The sequence below is a fragment of the Crassostrea angulata genome, chromosome 7, assembly GCF_025612915.1.
Source record: "Crassostrea angulata isolate pt1a10 chromosome 7, ASM2561291v2, whole genome shotgun sequence".
Lineage (NCBI taxonomy): Eukaryota > Metazoa > Mollusca > Bivalvia > Ostreida > Ostreidae > Magallana > Magallana angulata.
Genome location: NC_069117.1, coordinates 54,624,184 through 54,640,776, shown reverse-complemented (window position 1 = coordinate 54,640,776; position 16,593 = coordinate 54,624,184). Strand labels below are relative to the sequence as shown.

Here is a 16,593-nt window from a genome sequence, read left to right as displayed (position 1 = left end):
TTATAAAAATGTGCGTAATTCAAATACAGATTAGAAACTACTAGCTGCAATAATGTAGCCCTCTCCGATTTTTTATATCTGATGTTTACTGGAGAGGGCTACAATTCCATAGGATCTCCGTAATGGTGCAAAATTAATTTTTTAATGCGACTGACTTCGGTCTGAAAAGATCGATTTTATATTTGACTTCCTTTAGATAAAATGATTTTTTAATTCAGGTTGAACAAACTAACCGTATATGAATCAAAACCAGATAAAACACATCAGCATGTTTACCAGTCGTCTTTTTCAGCAGCCATGACAGTTCTCGCGTGATTTTATGGGATTTACGCTTGGAGTTTTGATGGGCTTGATAACATGAATGTCAGTGTAAATAATCGATCTTACCTCGTTCTATCACTAAAAAATCATTTAAGGAAATGGTATATAAAGGAAAATTCATATTTACCGCGTTAATTATGTTTAAAATAGGGGAATTCCTATATTCAGTTCAAGATCCGCTCCTAAATTCTCATTGGCTGTCCCAAAATAAAACCGGTCAAGGTCAGTAAACATGGCGGACAAATTCAACTTGCGTTGTTGACATACACGAAAAATAACCGATATATGGACTATACTTGATATTTTTGGATTTATTTATGCCATAGACATCCACAATATTTGAGTTCAGGTAAGAAATGCAGATGTTATTGTCATTTATATACGATTTGAGACGAAATCGTTGCGGGAGTGAATCACTCCCGCACTTGCACCATTACGGAGATCCTATGGAGTTGTAGCCCTCTCCCAAAAAAAAAAAAATAAAAAAAAAAATCGGGAGAGGGCTACATTATTGCAGCTAAGAAACTACCTGTACTTGTCATGCAAAATAACATATTATTGATTTTAAAATAAATAACCGTCGATAAAATCAACTCCCGTCAGTTCTTCGGTACTTTGTTTTTTAATTCAGTCAATCTTGTTCGACGAAAGACAACTTCTGGAAACGTGAGCCAATAATAAAGCTGTTAGCAGGCGTGGCTAATTTATATACGTTAAATATTAGAAACTCGAGTAACGCGAAACTAACACTTCTTACACTTGTAAAACAAAAATTGATTTACACGATATAAATCTAGTTATCCTCTTTTAAAAGTGATTATTTTTACATTTATTGATACTTAAGTGGGACCAAATTTTTTAATTTTAATAATAAATTTAGATGTTTGACAGTTTAAAATTTATGGAAATAATATTGCATGAAAATTTTCTGTTCTTAAAGAAAAATACGCTTACGCTCTTGAAATATTGGAATTATAAACTTATCACTTCAAGACATTCCTGTACATGTAAATGGTGTAATACGTCCATATTTTAACCAAATTAGATTACAAATGATATTCACCCACTTTCCTTATTCTCGTTTTCATTTGACCGTTGTCATTTTGCATAAAAATTGAAGAACAACAGAATATACAACAATTTATTTTGATTTATCAGATATGCATATTTCTAGTATTTTGAGGGGTTCAGACTTCCGTCCTTCTATTCCACCCACGCAGCTGGCACCCACTGGAGATCTTTGGATACACTACCCGCTACCTTGATAAGCTCCTCCGTAGCACGTGATATGTCGTCATTAACAATAACAAAATCAAACAGGTGTCCAAAGTTGTACTCAAGTTTGGCACTTTTTTCAATAACAGCTGATATGATGCCCTCCTTATCAAACGACAAAAAAAGAAAGTGTATGTACATGTGCAAATTCTACGATTTAAGAGATGAAATTGTTGAATGGAGGAGGATGATGTTAATATATTAACAAGGACCGACAACTTACTGAACAAGGAGTGGCGCTGCCGTCCTCGCTGGTAAACATGGCGTTGTATTTGAGCCGTGATTCCAGAAAACAAGCGGAAGACGGAGGTTTGATGAAGATTATGAATGGTTTGATCTCAGATGTTCGTAAATACCGTAATGCCTGTAAACACACGAGAAATGTTTTTTGTTAGATAAAAAGCAATCAGTAAATATAACTTAACATGCGCGAGATCAACAGTTTTATGCGATTTATGAATTAATTTTCAAGTTTATTAGGGATGGGGATCTGTACTTTAATATTTTAAGTTAAACAAAGTGTAACCTTTAAACTTTTAAATATTTGATGACATTTACTTGTATATTACGTGATTTAAATTGAAATATCTATTTTTAAAAATGCAAGTATTTATTTCTGTGTCAACATCTCAATGGTGAGTATTATTTTAATTTATTAAATTGTAGATGCTTGCATGGACACATTATCTTTGACACTTGATACATGATAGGGTAACGATTTTCCAACCTTTGCACTTGGAGTTAAAATGGGTACTCTTCCGGAATCTACTATAGACAAAATGGAATCCCTTCTGGTTCCATAGAGATGATCTTTGTATTCTCCGTGTTCAACAAATCTGAAGAATGGAACATTATCTTGTAGTGGAATATGTTTTGAAACATCTAGCATTCTATTTATTGACCAGAACTGTCTCTTTAATGACGTCTTAACTTAATTGGTAATGATACCTTCTAGCTAAAATTGCACTTTCCATTTCCCTCCTCGTTATAAAGTTGTATTCTCGACCCTGGACTTCATAGGATTTGGGTGGTCTTGAGGTATCTGTGTCCATAGAATAAGATATGGATAATATCTTTTTCCCTATGTATTTGTAATTTCAAAATAATTTCTCCGAAACTATATACATTCTCTGATCCTTCTTTAAGTATTTTCAAAATATGCGCATTGTTCAAAATTTTGATTTGTCACATACATGCTAATAAGTCTTGCCTTTTCAGTTTTCACAAAGGTTTGCCAATCTTTCACTGATCTTTATTGGAGACTCTCTCTCTCTCTCTCTCTCTCTCTCTCTCTCTCTCTCTCTCTCTCTCTCTCTCATTGTTAGACGATCAAGTAATGAATGGTAAGTGGCTGTGTTCAAAGACACCAAAAATCGTTTACTCCATAAAGAAGAGACTAATACGTACATGGGACAACATCAACAAACTGTGACGGATTGCTTCCCATCAGTCTCTGTTTCAGCTCGTTCCTGCCAACGTTAGAAACACCTAAATGGGGTAAAAGACTCAATAAAAACATTAACATTTCTTGAATTGTCCAGCTAAGTGGAATTGCACTCGACATCTTAATGCCCCTTGAGGGAGTTAGAGGCCGCAATCCAATTGTAGTTGGAGATATAAATGATAATGTCAGTAGTTCCCATCATTGTCGTTTATAGCCATCATACAACCATTCTATACAATCAATAGTCAAAACTACTGCTCAAAACCATCCATATTAGTCTTCATCGTGCGTTCATCAGAAGAAACATGTTTATTCACCTGATGGTAACAGTTGATTTTATTGATATATTAGGTACTTTAAAAAAAGACAAGTGAATGTATCTTAGAGGGTCCTTAACCAACCTGCCAGAATGAGCGGCCTATTATGGTCGGGATCGGGTTTCATCAACTCTACCTCTTCATATGTAGGAATATTGCCCATTTCAAATTCTGAAAATATGCATTAAATGTAATTATCCAAAGGATGTTGAGTATGGCTTTGCTGAAGATGCAGATTCAGAATGCATCATACCTCCATTTTGAACTGCTTGATACATGACCTTTTTGACTTTCTTTGACCTTGGGATACGAGGACTAACTTTACAAGGACTGACCGATCCTAAAATCAAAAGTTACCAAACTCCTCTGAATTGAATTAGCGTTGTGTTGTAACAATACACACATTAATGAGAGCAAAGACTCTATGTACCTACGTGCTCTTCTGCTTTTTACTTCTTTCTTTGTTGTAAGTTCTTGCAACATTTCACGTCTGTCAAAAGAAAACCCGGAAAAAACAAAAACAAACGTTTAGTTTTGAAACTTTTGGTTTTATATATAGATAAGCTGCATGCACTAGCTGTCAGGCTTGGGGCGAATTACATTGTAAAGTAATGCATTACATTACCATTACTTCATGAATTTGGGCATTAATTACCATTACCATTACTTGATTTTCTTGAAGTAATGCATTACATTACCATTACATGAGTAAAGTAATGCATTACCATTACCATTACTTTTTTTTTAAAGTAAAGCTAATAAAGAGTTTTTGCAAATGTTTCAAATATACAACACTCTTTAACATATCTACAGCTTCACGCTCAGTATCAGGTTCAAATTCAATGAATAAACAAGAGTTATTCTTTATTTGCTCAATATATAATCATATTGTGGCAATATGAACAACATATTACATAAGTAAAATGATATTTATAGACATTTCGCATGGTACTATATCAGATACGTAACAAAAAACAATTTATGAAATAATGTTGCGGTTTTTAAAAGCTAAATATAGAAATATCCCCAGATTACACAAATCTTTATAATTTTGGACACTTAATTTTATAAATTTATAAACAGATGATTTTTCCCAGTTATATTTCTTAATATATTTTAATCGTATTTCTTTTTACGGAGGACACTTTAAGACAAAGATTGCTGTTGCACTTCAAGATCGAAGTTTCAAAGGGTTCATCTTTTAAATGCATCCATCTTCCGGGCTATACTAAATAAATGTTTTGCAGGAGCAGTCAAAGCTTGGACTGGAAAATACTGTTTGACGATCTTTATCTTAGGATATATTAAGTGCAATAATAGATTAAATACATAAATCTTGTATTTTCTATCAGTCCAAACTAATGTACAGTGTAATTAATATACAAGAGAGAGAGAGAGAGAGAGAGAGGGAATAAGTAAGATTATTCTCAAATAGGTTATAATATTGGAAGTGATATTGATTTTCATCATGGATGGACAGTGCATTCATTTTGCTTTTAAAGGTGCATGTCTGTCTCCTATTCTATTGTGACAGCGAAGGGAAGGGGATTGGGGTGTTTAGCACTTCTTATAACAATAGATTGTTTTGATACTTAGATTATCCTGGGGGCATAGTGTGTTGTTGACACATTTCTTATTGAAGTGCAAACTAATTGGAGTAAATTGTTTAAATGATTAAAAACTCTTAATAACAACACTCTTAAAAATGTTATGAAATTGTGCTGTTATCTTTAGTAACATAAACAATTCAAAAATGAATTTTAAAAAACCTTTTTTAGTAAAACATGTACAATTGAAACATTTTTTTCTCAATTAGAATTATTTCCTTCTTCTTTAAAAATAAATTTAATCAAATTCAATTTCAACTATTCATTTATTCATCACATTTTTTTAAAGTGAACATGCATAAATAAGCATAGTAATGCAAAGTAATGCCATGTAATGCCAGCATTACACTAGATTTTAGAAAGTAATGCATTACATTAGCATTACTTGTAATGCTAATTTTGAGGCATTACACATTACTAGCATTACTTTGAAAACATGTAATGCATTGCAATGCATTACCATTACATTTAGCATTACCCCAAGCCTGCTAGCTGTACTCGCCTTTCCTGTAGAAGCTGTGATGGTATAATACCCGTCATCCCTTCCAAATCCTTTTCAGGTCTAGCTTGCCACCACATTGGGTCTTCTTGGGAAACAATGTGCAAAATGTCGCCTCTTGTAAAGGAAAGACCAGCATTTTGACAAGGTATAATTGTATCCTCCTTTGGGTCGTAAGAAAACAGTGCTTTCACTCGTGTCTATAAATAAAGCCGAAATAAAATCATACAATTGTAATCTCATTTCAATTTTGTCTTTTTTAAAACTTCCAAGCGTTATTCCTTTATGTAATTATTCTTACATTACTTGCCCGTTTTTGGGAGGGCTCTTCCTGCCTTTGTACGAGTTTCAGTGTCACGGGTCCAGTTATTCTGGCCTATAATGAAATGCAATATGATATAAGGTGTTTTCTGGAATTTATTAATTGTCATTTTTTGTCACGGTACAATTCGGGAAATAATATTAATAAGAAAATGTAAATATGCAAAAAAAAAACCCTGACAATTCTGTATATTTCCAGTCCACTGTCAGTGGATTTCCAATATTTATGATTTGATTGACACTGGCTATATTGCGACACAATTTAACTACTATAGCAATGTTAACGGTAATACATTTACCAACAAGTTTGCCATGTCGTCTGGATTTCGGCCCATGAATTTGATTCCATTGATTTCGTGAATTTCATCTCCCACGTGAATTAGACCTGATAGAAAGATAGAAATGTGTCGAAAACAATCACTTTTATTTTATGACTTTTATTTTCTGAGCAAATGAATAGTTTGATTTCTAATTAAGCAGCCAGAAACCGTAGACATCTGCTTTCAATTTGAGTATTGAAAGACCTTTTTTTTTTCTTTGTTAATTTAGACTCAACAGTGTAGAATGCGGAATAACTTTAATTGCTAGGTTTGTTTCGTCTACTCTAAAAAAAATAGAAAAAAATCGCTGACCACTTCTATGGGCTGCTCCGCCGTGCAATATCCGGGCAATTTCTATAATGCCTGTGTTTTCATTTTCCTGAATTGTTACTCCCTATAAAGAAGAAGAACAGACTACCATTAGATCCCCAGTCGATTGGTCTCACTCTGTAACAATGGATTTCACAGGAAGCTCAGAGTCAGGTCTCACCAGCGGTTCGTCTTTTTTCACCAGCTGCACGACCTTAACATTACTCTCCTCTCTTTGTCTGTCTACTTTGGAAGTGCAATTTCCGGTGTCGTAGTCACGTTTGGCAACGACGTCATGTGTGTAAAGCAGGGCCTAGAAAGGTATAATTTAGTTTGTTTAAGGTCGATATATCTCGGTACATTCGCTCAACAATTTTCGAAAGAAATTGAAATTATTATAGAATAGTAGACAACTCCAGAATGCACAGAGTGACATAATTTGTTAGAAACTAAGTGAATTTGAATTTAAAGGGACATGGTGACGCACAAACCCATGATTTAGCAAATATCGAATTTTTACACGATTTCCACAAATTCTATATATCATATGAAAAGATGAACTGTTGAAAAATTAAGGTGTTCAAAGGTAAATTAATCAAATTGAAAAAAGAAATACAGAATTAAGCGTTAGCCCAACACAAAAACAATGAGTGTTTCTTCCGCTTCATAGCCTAGCAAGCGATGGGGAATTTAAAAACCTCCAGCATGGTGACACTTCGAGTAACTCTTCTTATTTCCGTTGTCATAATCAAAAAGTAAAATATCTATTTTGAATCACAGTGTCACTTTAACCACTTTATTGAGGAAAATTTAAATTGAATTGATTTTTCCCTTTCAACGTCGTCTTTAGTTCAACTATTGAAAGAAAATACTAATTTGACATCAATGAAACATACAGTATTGTTAAGGTGATGTGGTCGATATTGTTATTGTACAATGTACAAAAAAGGTCTAAATACGTAGAATAATGCATCTTTTAGTATGTGAATACTATCTCCATATTCGCTACAACGAACGTTATATTGTCTATTCAGTGTTTCGATGAGTTTTCTGCGAGTCTTCTCTCATAGGAAATCGCCTCTATCGTAATCAAATCAGATTTGGAGCTCTAGAACTCCCGACTCGAGGTTTTGGATGGGATACTTTACACCAGTAGTCCAAATCCTGGAGCCAGTTTTTACGTAATGCAATTACCTTTAGTTGCAATCAAAGAGTATGAAGCTCGTTTGAAAAGGTGTACGAGATTGATTAGATATTGATTGCTATACCATCAAGCTCGTACACAGCAATCAACTTACAAAAAACAAATTTTGTTCAATTTGTTGTATGTTTTGAAGCAAATCTTAAGTATTGTCTAGTGTTACTATCTTTTGATGTGCTCATGGTAACAGAACTATTGATATTCTCACGTACAACAACACCTAATTTGTTTATGCAAAAGCACCAGAAAACATTCCCCGAAATAGAATAGAATCTCTATTTAGGTATATCAAAGAATCATCTTTTGTAAGCTGGACAGTTATATATTATATATTTAGTTCTTTGATCATCAGATTACACATCGGACTTTAGAAATCTCTGTATACACATATATTTATATACGTTTTCTGACAAAATAAATCGACAGTCGAACTATTGTTACGCTGACTGACCTGTCGCGGCAAAATAAAACTGTTCTACTAATACCTCATTGCATCTTGTTAGGAAACAGTTTTACAGAAGTTTAGCACTTGAAAGTGATCTGCACAATGGACAACATATGCCTGATGACGTTCTCTGTTGCCAATAACTAATTAAAAATAGGTAGTGTACCTGTACGTTTGGTTTTGACAGAATTTCTAGCAGTTCCTCAGAAAGTTCAGAATGGTCGTTGCATCTTCGAATATCACAGAAAATCTGTAATCAAAACTTCAAAATAACCATGAACTCATTCAACAAACTGCAAAGACGCTTCAAAGAGCTGGAATTGGAAACCGCAACGGACATAAAGAGGACCATAAAACTTGGATTCGCTCTCTAAGGAAGTCGCTGTCACGCACGTTCACCAGAGAATGGAAAGTCTTATTACAAAAGGGCAATAAAACTGTTAGAACGAATTGGACAATTGTGACCGCCGTGTGCAGTATCTTGATAATTAACAGGGTACTTTAGAAGAATAAACCATTTCAGTAACAAGGCAATGCTAATCCGATACTGGTCTCCAAGTTTTCAAAATAAAAAATAAATGATGAACAATTGATTTTTTGTGTCTTAATGTACTTTTTTTGCTGCGCTTGTATATTGATGTGGTAGACATCTATATCAAATACAAGATTCAATGAAAACAAACACATTTTAATACGCCAAAGTAAATTTCCTAGTGGCAGATAGAAAATAATTATATAAATGGAAATCAAAAGAAACTCACATTTGCCGCGAGAGCAACGGCTGCCATGGAAACTGGACGCAATTTTCTGTAGCTTAGAATTGATATACTTTTATAGGACTGCAACGAAAGAAATTGAAGGATATTGTTTTATCAAAGCGAGAGTCTAATTTCTCATATTCATATCAACGTCACACGTGATAATAATTCTTTGTGAAATAAAATTGAACTATATATTGGAAACAAATACTCAGAAAGTCGTTATAAAACATAGCAGGATATGGCAACGGTCGTGAATTTAAAAAATATGAGGATATTTGACGATTGTTTTGCGTGAGTCAAGTTCATTTTGGCCGAAAGAGTAATACATTTCTTTAACTAAATTTCAAAAGCGAGTTGTTCCAACGATTCACTCACACTGTATTACTGGGTATTTCTCACTTTGAATTTCTTGGTGACCTTTATTATTCACTCTCATTATTAATAGTACTTACTTTCATTGTGACCACCTGACTTATTTTTATTGCGGCCTATACTATTCAGTCACACAGTGCTGATTACTTACTTTCTAAGTGACATGAACAATTTACTCTCATAACTAGTAGCACTTACTTTCCTGGTGGCCTGTATTAGTTACTCTCATACCTACAAGTGGTACCAAGTCTTACTTTCATGGTGGCCTGCACCTCCTTCCTTCTAAGGAACCTCCTGAGGAAGGCCACCTCCTCCTCACCCACGGAGAGCTGCGACTGAAGATGAGGTAAGTACTCCAGCAGTGTCTGGGCATCTACACAACAACAAGGAAAATATCAGTAAGTTAGTTCAAAGTTTGTTTTGTTTAAAAAAGACATATCAAAGGGTCAAATACGAACAATAGTCCATAGTATAAAGGAAACTCCTATAAACTTCGTTTACTTCAGCTTTGAACAGATTGCTGGAAATGAAATTAAAATTTATAAAGGGTTACAGAGTAGAGTTTGGATTTGCTCACCTTTATCGTGATAGTTGCTATTGATTGGAAGTGTCATTGGCATATTGACGCATGCTCACGGGGAACTTCACTGAAGAAAAATGGCATGCATTTAGGTTATGCATTTTAGAGCCCAAAACACTTAAACTGTTCATTTTTCATGCATATTGATACTTCTGTGATGAAAACCGCGCATTATCTAAGGTCTCTCAGTAAACGAAATCAATTCTGAAATTCAGCTCCATTATTAAACAATCGCTCTAACACGTGAATACTTTTAGGATCTCTTCTCATTAGGAAAAGCTTGAGGCATCAGATAAAAAGAGTTCCGATGTTTTAATTCCTCGCCGGCATCGTTCCTCCATCTGAATGTTAAACACAGAGGTCCTAGGGGACCTCTCATCTGATGGCCGGGGCACCACCGGGGACCTCACGATTGATGGAGGATCGCGGACTGACAGCGAGTTTACCCTCCCTATTCCCCCTCCGGGAAACATAACCATGATGGAGTCGTTAAAATACATTACAGCCAGAGATCATCAAACCATTCGTCTCATTCGTGAAAAATGTAAAGTGTATGCTATAGAAAAACTCGAAAGACCTCATTGATCGCAAATGTTAAGCTACTTTAACGTGTATTTGCCGTTTAAAATCGGAGCTTAGTTCTTTCAAAGGAGCAAACGATTTCATCTATCGTGATGCGTCAAGATATAGATAAAAAGAGTACAATGGAACAATATTGCTTTTCTTGCTCCCCGTGGTATCGTGTTGTCTTGGAATGGCTTCTGTCAGATCACATTTTCCTGCGTATTACAACTTTTTTTAAAAATCGCATTAATTCTATAAATGAGATATCATAAGTATGATTGAGGCCTTTAATAGATGAAGGTTGATATCGACCCTGGTAATTCAGTTTGCACAACATCATCATGCAAACAAACAAAATATACCCGTCCCACAAAACTAAAAAAAAAATAGTTATATATTTTTCATTAACCGGTAGGCGGTTCCAAAATTCAGTTTCAACTAGAATACTATTATCTGTGTTAAGTATAACAAGGGAGACCCCGACGACCATTACCGAAGATTGTTGTGTTTTTAATGTCTTAGGGCCATTGTTTTATGAGAAATGATGCATTACCATAATCCCTTTTATATCTATGGATGTTATTTATATTCAGGAAAAAAACTCCGTCACCGATGGCAGTCTATGATAAATACCATACCAAAGCATCCCGATCAAACAATTTACGAACCTAGAATTTCCTCTTAATCCTTTCTTATCTTCAATGTTTCTTATTAAGCAATTTTCTGATACATTTGCTTTCTAGTTCTGTTTTATAGAAAAGAACAAATGCCTATATATGAAAGACTGACTAAAAATAGCTATTTCATATATTGAAATGGAACAGAATGTCACACTAAATATTATTATACTTTCATGTTAAATACTGAAATCTGATTGGTTAAGACGCAGATGGTAATCCGTTCTATTACCGTCAGGGTTAGCAACACACTTGGCAACGGTTAACACAACGAATTGTTACATGCGCGTAAATTATGCGCGTACGGTTCGCCGTAGAATTCATTTCATTTCTATATAAAAGCAGTAAAATTTTCTTTAAAATTAAGACATTCATTATAATAAAAAATGAGTGCCTCTAAAACCATTGTCAACCTCCACTTCGCGTCAGTTGACAATGGCTTTCTCGGGGTGTCAATTTCAACAGTTACCCTCCCAAACAGGCACTATTTATATAAGGTTGCCGTTACAGAACAATCAGAGGAAAACAGTGCCATAAATAGTGACAGAAACTTCGGGTGATTTGTTTGGTTTCTGAAGATATGGCAGTAAGGTTGACCTCAATGTGCTTATTTCACATAGAGTCAAAGAGATGACATGTAAAGAGTAAATTACTAGTAGAAGTCATCAATAAAGCATCAAAACGTCGACTACAAAAAACTTGCATGCGATTTTTTAACGTGCTAGATTTTAAAAAAAAAAACACGACTTCCAGCATCTAAACAATTTTCTCATGAGAATCAGATAAAAGAGTTCCTCATAAGAATTTCGCCAATGGTACTGCTTCCTTATTTTGAACAAGTATTTTTACATTAATAACTATCAAGAAAAAAACCCACAACTGAATACCATAAGCTAAAATTATTATGACAAATATACAGTTTGATACCCAATTAAGAAAATGGAGCGGCACTCGTGGACTTAGAGCACAAGATACGAAACACCCAATTATACCAACTCATATACATTGCACCACAGATGTCGGCTTAATAGTTCCTCCATAATTGACCATCATAAAGGTTTTTATCGTGTTCATTGTCTAGACAGTCTGCTCTAACTTGATATCCAAAAATAGGACCCTGTTCGAGATTTACCAAACTGCAGTCACAGCAAGAGGCAACAGATCTCAAATGATATGCTTGAAACAAGACAAATGCTGCAGCCGGCTGCTCCACATTAAATTGCGATATTGACATCATTTCCCCGAAGCTCTTAGGTATGGGCAGAAAAAAAATGAATTCCACAAAAAATGTCACTGAAAAACTGACGAATTTGTTGTTGGTCAATAAACAGTTTTCCTGTTAGTCTTGCGCCGAGGAACCAATTGATTGTTCGAGATAATTAATCTTCCCTTTATCCACGACTTGATCATTTGGTAGAAACTGTAGTGTTAGACAAGGGTCTACAACAAATTAAAAAGCAGCACCGTGCGACAGAACCGAGGAACGTGCTGTAAATTATGGCCCCAAATTATTGCTACAAGACCATGTTTGCGGAAGTAATGGAGTGTTGATCAGATTTAATCCAAGACTGAAGAAACTAATTGACTTTCTTATGAACTGTGTCGTCGTTTGTGACAACCCCAAATACAAATCCAGCCCAGGCTTCAATGTGAAGAAAGGGCAGTTTTAGACAACGTTCAAGATGCATGTACATGTTGTAAGGACTAAACTAGCCGCTACGTTTTAGATACCCAGTTCCGTTGTACGCATCGCTCATTAAGATTTAACCGCTTTACCATTGAAATCGACAAAAAAACAGTTAATGGTAAATCGAACAATTCCTCCAGAAATTCACACTGTAACATCATATAGCCCTAAACGGCAGGAGTTTTTACGGGATCTCCATTCATTTTAATTCGTTGTAGTTGTTTTAATTTCGCCCTCTTACTTTACCATCAAAATTACATACAAAAAGATTTGCCGGTGTTTAAATTTTATCTTGTTAATGCTATGATGTACAATTTCTACGTTCGAAAAAACATTAGTTAATCACTTTTCAGTATTTGTTCCAATGTATTACACGGGAAAACCGTAATTTACTTTTTTTTTTGCATCCTGCTTACTTCTACATATTTGCCAGCATATGATCTTGAAATATAGTTTGTATATCAGAAGGTGTCATTGTGATGCAATACTTAGTTCTATACTTCATCGTATCTGATTAGAGAGATAACAAAGCGAAATTTCAAATATATTTTACGCGTACACGTGCAGCGTGCCTGTCAACGTACTTCTACCTTCAAACGAAAACGCAGATGTACGCAGCAAAATGAATTATTATAACTTTCTTATTACACGAATTCAATGAACAATTTTATCTGCTGTATTGCATTTGTTTGATTCGTCATTTGTGGTACCTGGTCTGTTTATTGCCGTGAGTGTTTAGCCACTGCAAGGAGCTAAATGAACTGTACCTTTGCTTGCCTCTCCACTTTGGTCGACTCATCTATTTTGGCCGAAAGCGATAAAGTTGGTTATTAAAGCTAGTATAAGAGCTAAAGATCCCAACTCTTTAGTTTCTTATCTTGGCAGTTTAAGACAAATAATACACTGCCTTGTAAGACGAATCATAAAAAAAACGATTTGTAGTAAATCGTGAGAGCAGGGCCCCAAAGACTACCATATATGACAGATATACGGCACAGGATGAAAGGATTGATGAACGTCTAAACAGATTTCGTACTCTTCTCATTTGGGATATTTCATGCAGACAAATTGGAAAACGATACTACAACAAATTATTCTCTACAAAATCGATCTAATTCAAGACGATGGTAAGCAATTTTTCCTAGCTCTGTCTTTCCATGGAAATTGGGAAAAAATGGTTAATCCTAAGGTATTTCTCTAGGGTACTCGGTAAAAGAATGGAGAGAAATGCTAGAATATAGACATAAGCTGTACATCAGAAAAAGGGGGGGGGGGCAAATCTAGATACCCCTTTTCATTAACTTTCCTTCTGTTCAAATGGTTTCACATGGCTATCTTACATGTAACACAAAATAACATGAAATAATCGTAAATAAATACAGGAAATCCTGAAAGAAAGTGCCAAAATTATTTTCAAATACACTAAAAACACCTGTGATTCATAAGTAGTCCTTTGCTGGTTTGTGAAAGGATTAATAATGATTCGTATAATAATTTGTACTCACCGAAGCGAAAAATGTGTAAAACTTGACGTCAGCATCCCGCACGTGCACAGCAGACGACAGGCATTTTTATATCACAAAAAGTCTTCTTCGACTCGTCTATCTCAATTCTAAACGTGAGCACATTTCTAAATACTAAACAGAGGCGTTTGTTTGTATCGATTTTACCGCGGAGGAAGGAACTGAAGTGGAAGTAGAGACTAAAGAATTCTAATATTAATACATTTAACGGCATTCGTCACTCGGATGAACCGAGCATTTAGTCCAATCAGGGTCTACGATTTCCTTCTTTATGTATCTAGTCACATCAACTTAATCTAATTAATTTCATATCGGCACCCTACGTAATTGCGTTAAGGAAAGATTCATTTGAAAGTTTCCCTCTTGACTATGCTCTATAGGAACTCGTTCTATAATTAAGTAGAATATTACTGTCGGAGTTGAAAGGTATCGGAATTTACTGGAACTGAAATACCCTCAATGAAATTCAGATGAAACCCGTGCATTTGAAATCAGACAGATTCTGTGTGTCATTAAAGGTTGAACTGTTTTGCTTTCTTTAATTGGCATCAAAGATTGCAGCTATAGAAGGCCGAGTATCAACATTAAGAAAAGTTGAGTGGAACTCTACGAACTCTTTTTCCCTTAGATAACCAATTCATGACATCCAATTTTAATCTTCGCCGCAATATCTAAAATAATTTTAGACGGTATCTTAAATAAGCAGCATCATTTTAGATAGGTAAGGAACAGAGAGAATAACTAGACACGATCTCATTGTGAGCAACTAATGGGTCTTCCGTCCGATTTCTGAATGGATTAGATTAAACTTATCACTTCAAAGATAAAATCGTAGATCTAAGCGAAAAATAGTAAAAAAAATTGCGGCAATTGGGGCTTGAACCCGGGTCACCTGGGCCATGTCCACGACTCTAACGATTGAGCTACTCAGACTTTCGCTTCGGAATTTTGACGCTTAATTTCTCGAAAATGCCTGAATTACCTGAAAGCACCTTGTTGCGAGCAACAAGTGGGTCTTTCGTTTGATTTTGAATTGATAGGGTTAAATTAAACTGTTGACATTTGGTACGATTTACTATCATATTATCTTCCTTTTAAACTAATTTTTCATCCTACACTGCGAAATGCAGATTTCCAGAAAACGTCATTTTAAACTTCAATATCACCGCAATGCGTTGTCGGATTTTAAAACGGTTTTTAGTTTTGTATTCAGTACAAAAATGTCAACAAAACGCATATGCTTTAAAATTCCAAAAATCGAAATATTAGAATTACTTCCGCTGACGGCCGGAAGTGACGGACGACATGCTCATATTAAAATTTGATAAGTTTAAAACATATTCTGATGGAAAAAAATTGTAGATCATTTGATTTAAAAAAAATTTAAAACACAATTTTCCAAAAATGCTGTTTGAGCGGACCGGAAGTGACGGACGATCGTAGTTTTAACCTGATCGGCCCTATAAATTCAAAAATCTATCATTCCTGAAACTTTTAATTTTCTATCTTTAATCGTTTTTGCGAAAAAGGGAGGACAAGAACACTTTTTACAAAAAGAAACATAGGTAATCATAGATTACTAAGCTCACCGAGACGGAGCATCACCCGTATGAGACATCACCTTCATAAGACCACCTTTATCATTTTATATGAAAATCATACTTTATGATCTTGGATATTCATGGATTCTGTTTTGACAAAATATTGTATATCATCTGATAAAATTTTTTATGATAATCATATGTTCATATGTTAATCAATACAATGAAATAAAATTAAATATTGCATCATGTCATATTTATAATATATATCATATAATACAATTAAATACTGTAATAAACAATAATGAGATATGATATTGTAACGTATGATATGACATTGTATTGTGTTATACCTTATTGTATTTGATCACATAATACAACATCATAAAATATAATACAATATAGTATTATATTACAATATCATAATACATCATAACATTGAAACATGATATTATATTGTATTATATAGTATGATATTGTATTGTATGACACTGAAACATATTTGATACATAATATGATATTATATCATATAATACAATATAATTTGGTTCCAATATTGTATCTTATCAAATGATACAATATTATGTGATAAAGTAAAATATTAAAAAATACATAATTATATTATACATTTTGTATCATATGACACAATAATATATATTACAATATCATATAATACAATTTCATGTGATATGATAATATATCATATTAACCAATATCATATCATACAATATCGTATGATACAATATTATATAATATTACAATATCATTTAATACAATTTCATATGATATAATTCTGTATTACAGAAACAAATATCATATTATACAATAT

At 34.1% G+C, this 16,593-nt stretch overlaps 1 protein-coding gene across 2 annotated transcripts; it reads right to left on the bottom strand.

Moving 5' to 3' along the window:
- Window positions 1–1,461: 1,461 nt before the first annotated feature.
- LOC128157152 (MAGUK p55 subfamily member 7-like) lies at window positions 1,462–15,660 on the bottom strand. 2 transcript variants are annotated; one of them, XM_052819568.1, is made up of 18 exons: window positions 14,206–15,660; window positions 9,770–9,839; window positions 9,447–9,565; window positions 8,821–8,898; window positions 8,226–8,309; window positions 6,595–6,726; window positions 6,417–6,498; window positions 6,084–6,169; window positions 5,765–5,839; window positions 5,467–5,663; window positions 3,792–3,847; window positions 3,611–3,697; window positions 3,442–3,528; window positions 3,004–3,084; window positions 2,545–2,638; window positions 2,324–2,432; window positions 1,820–1,960; window positions 1,462–1,701 (listed from the first exon to the last, which is right to left on the bottom strand). In XM_052819568.1, the coding sequence occupies exons 2-18, from the start codon at window positions 9,810–9,812 to the stop codon at window positions 1,525–1,527; spliced, it is 1,728 nt and encodes a 575-aa protein (XP_052675528.1). In that variant the 5' UTR covers window positions 9,813–9,839; window positions 14,206–15,660; the 3' UTR covers window positions 1,462–1,524. The 2 variants fall into 2 exon arrangements, with proteins under 2 accessions (XP_052675528.1, XP_052675529.1); XM_052819569.1 differs by having other exon boundaries at window positions 5,774–5,839.
- Between the last annotated feature and the right edge of the window lie 933 nt (window positions 15,661–16,593).

Excerpts from the sequence above, each read along its gene's own strand:
- LOC128157152 (XM_052819568.1), bottom strand. The coding sequence starts at position 9,812 with ATGCCAATGACACTTCCAATCAATAGCAACTATCACGATAAAG. Across the intron at positions 3,085-3,441 it reads TAGGCCGCTCATTCTGGCAG|GTGTTTCTAACGTTGGCAGG; the intron begins GTTGGTTAAGGA and ends TACCCCATTTAG. Across the intron at positions 1,702-1,819 it reads GCAGCGCCACTCCTTGTTCA|GAGGGCATCATATCAGCTGT; the intron begins GTAAGTTGTCGG and ends TCGTTTGATAAG.